Source organism: Anoplopoma fimbria, chromosome 13, assembly GCF_027596085.1.
Source record: "Anoplopoma fimbria isolate UVic2021 breed Golden Eagle Sablefish chromosome 13, Afim_UVic_2022, whole genome shotgun sequence".
Taxonomy (NCBI): domain Eukaryota; kingdom Metazoa; phylum Chordata; class Actinopteri; order Perciformes; family Anoplopomatidae; genus Anoplopoma; species Anoplopoma fimbria.
Window position 1 is genome coordinate 9,629,154 of NC_072461.1, and position 11,353 is coordinate 9,640,506.

The following is an 11,353-nucleotide window of genomic DNA, read 5'->3' on the forward strand; positions in this document are numbered from 1 at the left end:
GCAGGGACAGGACGACTGGTTGCAATTGAAGGAAAGATGAATGCGGCCAAGTACAGAGATATCCTGGAAGAAAACCTCCTCCAGAGTGCTCAGGACCTCAGACTGGGCCGAAGGTTCACCTTCCAACAAGACAATGACCCGAAGCACACAGCTAAAATAACAAAGGAGTGGCTTCGGAACAAGTCTGTGACCATTCTTGACTGGCCCAGCCAGAGCCCTGACCTAAACCCAATTGAGCATCTCTGGAGAGACCTGAAAATGGCTGTCCACCAACGTTCACCATCCAACCTGACAGAACTGGAGAGGATCTGCAAGGAAGAATGGCAGAGGATCCCCAAATCCAGGTGTGAGAAACTTGTTGCACCATTCCCAAGAAGACTCATGGCTGTACTAGCTCAAAAGGGTGCTTCTACTCAATACTGAGCAAAGGGTCTGAATACTTATGACCATGTGATATTTCAGTTTCAAAAATTTCTACATTTCTGTTTTTTTCTGTCAAGATGGGTTGCTGAGTGTACATTAATGCGAAAAAAAATGGCTGCAATGAAACAAAGGGTGAAAAATTTAAAGGGGTCTGAATACTTTCCGTACCCACTGTACATGGTAGACTGTTCTTACCTGCAGACACAGTCACAAAAATAGATTTTTAATTAACTGCATAGGACAAGATGTCCACTCTGCCAATATATATACATTACTTACTTGCCCTGATGGCAACAGAGATAATTTGGTCACTTTCTAGAGGGCTCTGAAAAAGCTCATTTTGCCCAAAAAGTACTTTTACTTTTATGTTCATCTTACTGATATATTTTTTTGCTTAAACTTGACCACCACCTCACTGCATGGATCCTGGACTACCTCACCAACCGTCCACAGTATGTGAGGATAAGGGAGTGTGAGTCAGATCTGGTGTCCTGCAGCACGGGGGCCCCACAAGGAACCGTTCTGGCTCCATTCCTCTTCCTACACATCAGACTTCACATACAACTCTGCTACCTGCCACCTGCAAAAGTTCTCTGATGACTCTGCAGTCGTCGGCCTCATCTCCGCCGGTGATGAGAGGGAATACAGAGAACTGAACCAGGACTTCATAGGATGGTGCCGGCGGAACCGCCTCCAGATCAACTCTGGTAAAACCAAAGAGCTGGTGGTGGACTAATCATACAAATGCACTATACAAAAAGGGTCAGAGCAGACTCTATCTGCTGAGGAGACTGGGGTCCTTTGGAGTGCAGAGAGCACTCCTGAGGACCTTTTTCGACTCTGTGGTGGCATCAGCCATTTTTTATGCAGTGGTCTGCTGGAGCAGCAGCATCTCAGCAGCCGACAAGAAGAGACTGAACAAGCTTGTCAGGAAGGCCAGCAGTGTGCTGGGGTGTCCACTTGATACGGTGGAGGTGGTGGGAGGATGATGGTCAAGCTGTCATCTCTGATGAACAACACCTCTCACCCCATGCAGGACACCCTGGCAGCACTGTGCAGCTCCTTCAGCCACCGGCTGCTTCACCCCGGTGTGTGAAGGAGAGGTACCGCAGGTCCTTCCTTCCAGCTGCTGTCAGGTTGCACAACCAACTCTGCTCCCAGCAGACCACATGACACGTGCAATACAATACACTGTGCAATAAAACTATAATAGTTTTTTATGTCTGTAAATATAATATTTCAGTATTGTTGATTTTCAGTTTTTTATTGCTTATTTATAATACTTGTTTTTTATTTCATTTTTATTTTTATCTTGTCTTTCTTTTACTATGTCTCTTGTGTGCACTTTACCCTATGCTGCTGTAAGCCTGCAAATGTCCCCGCTGCGGGACTAATAAAGGATTATCTTATCTTATCTTATCTATCTTATCTTAATAAGGCCTAATGTTCCTTATATTATCACTGAAGCTACACTCGCATTTTATTGTTAAGCAGATATTCTCTCATGCACTGTATAATGCATTGCTTCCTGTCTGTTCATTGAGTCAGACTATTCGCTGGTCTATCGTGTCCAGGTTCTCAATTTGCTGGTCTAACGGACCGTTACCGGGTTCTCAATTTTCTGGCGTAACAAAACGTTTCGAATGTCCTGGTCTTACATGACTGTGTTCTTACATCCGCCCCAACCTCAAAACAATACTTGTAAATCAGAGGTCGTTAAAGCCTTAAAATATCTGGTAAGGTATGCATATAACTGGTGATGGTGTCATTTTGTGTATTGCCTTCTTTAATTTGTATGTGATAGCAATATTTATCCATGCTAGGGTGTTTATATATTAAATAAATCTACTTCGGCATACTATAGTCCTGGTGGATATTCTCATCTATGCGTAATGTGTTATGTTCATTAGACTGAGACGGGTAGCTGGTATAAGTGACTATGTTCGCTGTTTGCTGGTCCCATACACTGGTTCTCAAATCTCACGGTCTACGTGACCGCTTTCTAAATTCCTGGTCTAACATGGCCTGGTCCGAAGCGACCTTTTCTCATTTCCCTGATCTAACGTGAACGTTTTCCATTCCCCAGGTCTAACTTGACTGTTTCTCATTTCCTGGTTGGAAGTGACCTGGTCAAGATGGACCCAGTTTTCTCATTTCCTGGTCTAACATGACCTGGTCTAGAAGGACCGATTTTCTTCTAATTCTGGTCAAACATCTCCTTTCCCCGTTCTCTGGGGACTCTCACGATATCTCTCTGGTCTACCTCTACCCCTATCCTGTCCTCTCACTTGACCAAGTCTGTCCTGTGCTACGGTCTGACATGACCCACAAGTGTCCTAAGCTGCGTTCTTACTTGAACCAAACCTATTCTGTTCTACGGTCTAACAAGACCCTCCCTATCCTTTCCTGCAGTCTGTCGAGACCCCCACTATCATTTCGGTGATCTGTTGAGATCCCATCAGACTTTACTGTGGTCTATCTAGACCAGCATATCCTGTTCTGCGGTCTTTCGAGATCCCCCTATCCTTGTCTGCGGTCTATCTAGACCAGTGGTGGGCAAACTACGGCCCGGTTGGGATTTTTAATCCGGCCCATCGAATATTGGTACAAAATTGTCCCAATTATAGTAAAGACCGAATTCATTTTGCCTTTTTCCTGCAATACCCGGTGTTTCAGTTGAGCCCACTAGATGGCGCACTCCAGACACAATTGACCTTTACTGGAGTCTGGTCTATTCTCTCTAATTCACCTTTGACACTGCATTGAGCCCTTCTGTAACAATGAGTGGACCAAAGAAAAGAAAAGTCGACAGTGATGGCCGAGTGTTAATGGACAGCTAAATATCTTTTCACCGAAGTGCGATCAAAGGCTGTATGGCTTATTTGCCAAGAAACCGTTGCGGTTTTCAAAGAATACAATATCAGCCGCCACTTTTCCAGCAAGCATGCCAACTACGCTAGCAAAAAGTCAACGCAAGAACGGGCGGCTACTGCTCAGAGGTTGGCAGCCAATTTAAAGACTCAACAAAATATTTTTCTCCAACAAAGTGCTATTCAAGAGTCAAGCAGCAAGGCAAGTTATTTGCTAGCATTCAAATTAGCAAAGGCCAGCAAGCCTTTCCCCGAAGGGGAGTTTTTGAAAGAATGCATGGTAGAGACAGCAGGTCTCTTGTGTCCAGAGAGCAAAAACAAATTTGAAAAAATGAGTTTATCACGCAGGACAGTGACTCGCCGTGTTGAACTAATTGACGAAGACTTGGCCAGCGAGTTAAACAAAAAAGCTGAGTCATTTAAGTTATATCCGTTAGCACTGGACGAAAGTAACGACGTAAAAGACACCGCTCAGCTCTTCATTTTTATCAGAGGGATTAATGACAATTTTTAGATAACGGAGGAATTTTTGACCATGGAATCTCTACAGGGGACAACACGAGGAGAGGACTTGTATGACAACGTGTCTGGTGTCATCGAGAGGGTGAAGCTACCTTGGTGTAAACTTGCCAAAGTCACCACAGATGGATCGCCAAACTTAACAGGAAAAAACGTCGGGCTGCTGAAAAGAATCCAGGATAAGGTGAAAGAGGAAAACCCTGAGCTGGATGTCATTTTCCTACACTGCATAATCCATTAGGGAGCCCTGTGTAAATCTGTATTGCAGCTTGATCATGTAGTGAAGCCAGTCGTAAAACTTGTTAACTTTATACGAGCGAGGGGACTTCAGCATCGTCAATTTATTAAGTTCCTTGAGGAAACTGATGCTGATCACCAGGACTTGTTGTATCACTCTCATGTCCGCTGGTTAAGTTTGGGGAAAGTATGTCGACGAGTGTGGGAGCTCAAAGGGGAGGTTAGCTCATTTTTGGAGTTAATCAGGAAAGCTGAAGATTTTCCCAAGCTGAGCGACGCAGATTGGCTTTGTGATTTTGCTTTTGCTGTGGACATATTGACACACATGAATGAGCTGATCATGAAGCTACAAGGGAAAGATCAATTTGTGCACGAAATGTACACAAATGTGAGAGCCTTCAAAGCCAAGTTGACTTTATTCTCAAGACAAATTTCAAACAAATTATTTGCTCATTTCCCCACACTGGCGACACTGAAAGAGGCCCCTCCACATATGAAGAAATACAGCAAATTGCTGGACGACCTGCACGGAGAATTCTGCCGTCGGTTCTCTGATTTTGAAAAAATTGACAAGTCACTTCAGCTGGTGTCATGTCCCCTGTCACAAGACTATGAAACAGCGCCGCAGGAGTTGCAATTGGAACTGATTGATCTTCAATGTGACTCCATCTTAAAGGAGAATTTCAACTCCCTTAAACTGGATGAGTTTTATGCTTCCCTAAGAGAAGCCAAGTTTCCAAACGTTAGGAGGATGGCACAGAGGATGCTGGTGTTGTTTGACTCTACCTACGTGTGTAAGCAGACGTTCAGTGTGATGAACATCAACAAATCAGACTTTGTACTATTCATTCTTATGCATGTGTAATAAATCATTGTTAAATTTTATTGAAGCTGTAAAGGAAACAGTATCATTTACGACCTTTGTATTAAGAATGACTCTCTGTGTTATACTGTTTTTATGGCCTGGAATGACCGGCTCCCTTATCCGCTTGAACTATATTTGAACCCCTGATGTCTATCTTTCTTTCCTGCTTGAACTGGACTTGCTTTTAATGAACTGTCCTTGCTAATACAATGCTTGATCTGTATACGATACTGAGTGTCAAATGATGGAAGATTGAAATATAGCCTAGCCTGCACATTAACCGTCTGATGTGTGTCTAAGACAAGAGTGTGCCTTCATTTGGGAAATTTCCTGTTCTTTATTAAGCGATGTCTCTCTGTTCTATATTAAGTATGTCTATTCCTTCATTGAATGTAACTATTAACTCTTTGTTCTTATGCATATAAAAACCCTGGTGAAGATGTACTCAGGATCGATTCCTCGGCAGTCGCTGACTGTCACTTTGTTGGTTTCGGTCCTTTTGTACAAAAGCCTATAAAATATATACAAAGATAAATTTCTCTTTGTTGGTTCCCTTATTCGGTCAAACCTCCACCGCAGTAGTCTCTCCTGATTGAACTGTCTTTATCAATGCCCTTCATCTTTCCCCCAAATATGCAAAGGCAATGGCACTGAGTCCTCAACCAACTTTGAATCGTTGACAGTGAAATTACCCAGTGCGTTGCCAGGTGCCAGCAAGTATTTCCATTTCGAATGGAAATTTGTACTTTTCCAATTTCAGTATTCTACTGGTTACTTTGGCTAATAACTGACTCAGGAATTTACCTGGAAAGGCTTCATACACATTTACAAAACACAGTTATGCTCCTCTAACAAGTTAACTCTTTCCCTCCCTTCTGAATCAACTATATATCTTCTCCAAAGTCTCTCTCTCAAGTTCCTTCACTTAGGAGCCTTATTTATATACGCAGGTCTTTATTCATATATCAACCTTCTCTGGTTCAGAGTTTGGGTGGATGCTCTCTGAGGAAATATTGGATGAAGACTGAGAAGTTGCAGCTTTGGCAGAGGTGACATCTTTTCTTCAGTTCTCCTATAAAACAATTAAAGTGCGTGGGACAAGATGTCCACTCTGCCAATATATATAAATATATATACATTACTTACTTGCCCTGATGGCAACAGAGATAATTTGGTCACTTTCTAGAGGGCTCTGAAAAAGCTCATTTTGCCCAAAAAGTACTTTTACTTTTATGTTCATCTTACTGATATTTTTTTTTGCTTAAACTTATGTGAAATCTTAAAGGTAGGACCACACAGGCTTAATTAAACTTAATTGCATTACTTAATGCAGTAAAGTTAGACAATAATTTCACTTGAGCTTTGCAGTTTGAACATTGACTGAACATTGACTACAAAATAAATGTGAACTTTCAGTTATTGTTGTTGCAACAATCAATGTAATACTTTACAGAAAACTACTGCAACATTTGCAGACTGATTTGTATCACCCAAAAGAGACGTTATCCAAAGACGATTTCATGTGACTTTCAGTTATTGTACTTTTTTTTTACAGCTGTCTCACTGGGATAATGCACTTAGACTCATGGGAGGAGTCTTTCTAAAGAAACGCAACTAGGTTTTGAGACAAGACTGGTGGGTGGTACTCTAAAGGGAGAGCTTGGTCAGAGTGGAGATCTTGTCCTACGCAGTTAATTAAACATCTGTTTTTTCTCTCCGTTCTCTCCATGATGCATTTTTATGGAGCTTTGATCCTGTTGGTGACTGTGTCTGCAGGTAAGAACACTTTATGATGCATGTGCTTTAGCTTGTAATAGAATTTTCTTGTTTTGTTGGGTGTGGTTTTTTGTTTTTTGGAGGGGAGGATTTTGGATATCATATTTCACAGTTTCTGTTTCCTCCTAAGTTTCTCTTGTTCTCTTGCTGGAAATGATTCCAGTAAGATTTCCTAAAAAGTGCACACAACAATGAGCATTAGATTTGGAGCATGTTTGTGTATGTAATATTCTGTATTTGTGTACAGCATGTGGATTGAGATGCTACTCATGTGTTGGCGAACACTGCACCGACACGATGACTTGTCCCACCAACTTTGACCGTTGTGCCTCCGTCAATGTGAACGGTAAGTGGTTCTTCCACAGCTGATATTAAGCATTTCACATAGATTATCCGATCTGTTGCTGTGCTGATAGCCTGGTGGCTTTAATTGTTGTTAAAGCTGAGTTTCTTTCCATCAGGTCTCTTCACCAAGAGCTGCATGAGCAGTATTGTATGTATTGACCCCATTAAGTGCTGTAGCACGGACTTGTGTAACAGCGCCATCCCCACTGGTCCCAGTGTCCTCCTCCTGCTGGTATCCTCAGCCATCATCTCACTCTTTCTCTGAGGCAGCGGAGCAGCAACAGCTTAACAATATCTGTCTTCTTTCATACCCAATTTCAACAACTCAAGAAGATTAAACTAATTCTTAATATGTAAAAGCTGACTGCAGGTCCATTTTTGTTCAATAAAAACACAATATGATCGACCATTGACTTGTTTAATTCTTCTGCATTTCACATCACTGTGTACAGCAAAAATAGCTTTGTTATGAATCATAATATGAATAATTAGAAACATGAGTGACAAACAGGACATAAAATATATACCATCATCAACAGAAAGCCAAATATGTGTAGAATGGATAATACTGTTGTCATCATGTGAAACTGATGTCAGACCTTAGTAATAAGGATTTTCATGTTTTCATGGAAGCTTAAGGTAATTCAAAATATGACGGGCATCCAGGAGGGCACTTCATGTTTGTGTGTGTACTTTGTTAGTGAAACTGGCAGCCCAGCTGGTGCATGAACTAAAAAAAATCATGATACACAAGAATTTCAATGTTCTCTAATTGACAGCTTTTTATAGCAAGGAATATTCCTTAGCAATTCCTAAAGCCTGTTATCTGGGGGCATTTGGGAGTTTGCGCTTTGATAACACTTGTTGCTACTCACAGGTATGAGGTGTAAGGAATGCAAGGAAATATCAAGCTGTCAGAGTGAGTGAAATGCAAACTAATGAAGTTCTCTTTGCAGTATCAGAGCTACATATGCTCTGGTGTGTGAAAATGAAGCTTAGCGAAAGTTCAGTCAGGAAGACTAGCTTTACACTCCTGTTCATGCTCATTGCAGGTAGGTTCTAACATGGGCTTGGCTGTATTCAGGTGTTCCCTGTGTGAAGGGAGACACTGCAACACTTCTACTTAAGCATTTCAAACCCACACTTCCACCAGGTGTCCACAAGATAGCGCCAATGTGAGGATTTGTATAGGTAGCAAAACAAATGTCAGATACGATAATACTATCTGCTACTGAATATGATTTTAATGTCACTTTTAGTTCCTCTATTTACGGATGAGGTCTACGTGACTTTCTGGTGTAATGTGTTCACTTTTGAAAGAAGACTGAGAAGTTGAGTTATGAAAGCAAAATATGAGATTTGGAAGAGTCCTCCTCTCACAGGGTCTAACAAAAGTCTGTTTTTCTCTCTGTTCACGATGCAGTTTTGTAGAGATCATGTCCTAGTTATAACTCAAAATTATTAAGTGTAAAAGTTATTAGTGAATCTATAAAAAGGAGTTGCCTCTGGAAGTTGAGAAGGGTGATAGGGCTCATGATTTTTGTGCTTTATTAAATGATTGATTGAATTTAAAGACGGTTTTCTCCCATTGTTTACACACTTATACTGGTACTTAAAACAAGATTAACACAACCTGCAAATCATTACGTTACTCATTAACGGAACCCCTGAACCGATTATGCCAAAATACAAACACATTTCCTGCTTTACTTACACTCAGATTGCAGTTATTAACCACACGTTTTATCTTCACCACACATTTCATCAAAACACCACATCTAACATTTGGCATTCATACTAATGTTTTACATTCATAGTATTATATTTAATTGCAGTTTGCAATTCATTGCAGCCAACACACTCAAATGAAACCGCAGCTCAATTTTTAAAACTCTAAATGCATGTTCTACTATTATCTAATTTGCAAATCAACGTGGAAACTTTGCAAAACACTGCAGTCTTGCAGCTACCCAGTGTGCATATTTCCATACAAAATACTTTTAAAATACTCCTATGGCCACCGGTGAAAAGACGTTCAAAATCGGTTCAAAAGTGAAAGTGTTATCACCGACTATTTGAAGACGTTGAGTGAACGTTCACATTCAGACCACATTTCAACGGGATTTGCAATTATGACATTATGAATTCTCTGCATTATGCTAATAATGGTATATCATCATTTCAGAACCCAACAAAAAAAAACAACCAAAAAAGACGTTATCCAAAGACTATGTTATGTCACTTTCACTTCGCTCCTCAAGGGTGCTACTTTCAAAGTTGTGGATGCAGTCTGAGTTCATGCGCATGAGTATTTCAGCAGTAGTCACACACTCGTATTTTACATGAATGTACAGACAGAATGTACACTGCTCCGTTACGATGTCCTGTGAGCATCTTGTTTGCAGCACAACATATAAAGTGCAATATGTATGCCTTTTATGTAAAACATTAAATGCGTTTAAATCACGTCGCCGTGTAGACCACATTTCAAAGACCAGTGTGATATGACCTTGGAGAAATACCTTCAAAATAAGTAATATCATCTATCTTTCAACCTACAACTGAACAAATCAATAATTTTGAAGCTTTTAAGTGTCTTATAATAAGCGTTTCCTTACAAGTGGCTATTGGAGACATTCATATTTGGCAGCTTGTTTGTGTTTACTCTGATGTGTCTCTGCATGTACTCTTACTGGAAATGTTCTGTGGTTGCAGAGTACGCTGAGATATAGGTCTGTGTGTATCTGTGCTCGTGTATCGGCGAGTGTGTGAGATATAGGTCTTCCTGCAACAGGAAACCAATTAACAGGGAAAACAAATCTGTTTAATCCAATGGTTTGTTCACCACATGTGACACTAAACTATCAAACTTGTGGCCTCCTCAATGCCATGTTTTAGGAATTGTAAGAGTTTCAAATAAAACGTCATGTTACCTGAATCAGAAAACAGGCAGGCAAACAGAAAAGACAAACTTATATTTAAACCTGCACTATTTTATGGATTAGATTCTCGTTTTGTTTGTAGTTGCTTGGTTTTCCTATACATATTGAATAAGCAGGGTTGCAGTGATCACAAGATCAAAGATTTACGTTGCCAACGACTGCTTCTACCTAATTGTTGTGTATGTGACAAAGAACAAGCTTGAAATTTGATTCTTGAAATGAGGTCAGGCAGAAACAGAGACATGCTGCAGGACAAGAGGGAGCGGCCGCTAGTGTAAGTCAAGGTGGCCAAGGTGGTGAGGGCATGTGGGAGAAGGAAACAAGCAAACAGACAAACAGACAAAACTGAAAGGAAGCAAACACACCTCAGTAAAAGAAAACCTAGTCACAAACCCATCCTGCCGAGCACTACATTATGTTACACCAAACATACAGTGTTTTAAACATTGGATTCAAAAGCCTCTCAAACAGATGTTCTCAAGATTACATCCTCTTTCAAACCTTTCTGGCATTGGTAAAAAGTAACTACATAGATTTACTCAAGTACTTTGGGCTACTAGTTACTTTAAAGGACTATCAGCATTATATAAAGTAGTTCAAATGTCCTTGATTGACCTCCATCAGCTGTAACATCTAAATATCTAAATGCTGTTTAAGTCCTAGAGCATTGTTAATAAAATTCCAATTAATTGACTATAAAATAAGATATCCTAAATCCCTCAAAATAATAAATAAACAACATTATAAAAACAAACAAATTCTATTACAAGCCAGGGCACATACATGGTAGACTGTTCTTACCTGCAGACACAGTCACAAAAATAGATTTTTAATCAATTGCATAGGACAAGATGTCCACTCTGCCAATATATATAAATATATATACATTACTTACTTGCCCTGATGGCAACAGAGATAATTTGGTCACTTTCTAGAGGGCTCTGAAAAAGCTCATTTTGCCCAAAAAGTACTTTTACTTTTATGTTCATCTTACTGATATTTTTTTTTGCTTAAACTTATGTGAAATCTTAAAGGTAGGACCACACAGGCTTAATTAAACTTAATTGCATTACTTAATGCAGTAAAGTTAGACAATAATTTCACTTGAGCTTTGCAGTTTGAACATTGACTGAACATTGACTACAAAATAAATGTGAACTTTCAGTTGTTGTTGTTGCAACAATCAATGTAATACTTTACAGAAAACTACTGCAACATTTGCAGACTGATTTGTATCACCCAAAAGAGACGTTATCCAAAGACGATTTCATGTGACTTTCAGTTATTGTACTTGTTTTTTTACAGCTGTCTCTCTGGGATAATGCACTTAGACTCATGGGAGGAGTCTTTCTAAAGAAACAGGTTTTGAGAGAAGA

General features: G+C 40.2%; 1 protein-coding gene across 1 annotated transcript; it reads left to right on the forward strand.

The window, feature by feature from the left end:
• Positions 1-6,535: 6,535 nt before the first annotated feature.
• On the forward strand, positions 6,536-7,442 carry LOC129101724 (lymphocyte antigen 6C2-like). The gene is made up of 3 exons (XM_054611636.1): positions 6,536-6,690; positions 6,938-7,036; positions 7,152-7,442. Exons 1-3 carry the CDS (start codon positions 6,642-6,644, stop codon positions 7,298-7,300), a joined length of 297 nt encoding a protein of 98 aa, XP_054467611.1. The 5' UTR covers positions 6,536-6,641; the 3' UTR covers positions 7,301-7,442.
• Positions 7,443-11,353: the final 3,911 nt, after the last annotated feature.

Bases quoted from the DNA above. Each gene is read 5' to 3' on its own strand.
- LOC129101724 (XM_054611636.1), top strand. From the start codon at position 6,642: ATGATGCATTTTTATGGAGCTTTGATCCTGTTGGTGACTGTGTCTGCA. The intron at 6,691-6,937 runs GTAAGAACACTT...ATTTGTGTACAG, and splicing joins GTTGGTGACTGTGTCTGCAG to CATGTGGATTGAGATGCTAC. The intron at 7,037-7,151 runs GTAAGTGGTTCT...TCTTTCCATCAG, and splicing joins TGCCTCCGTCAATGTGAACG to GTCTCTTCACCAAGAGCTGC.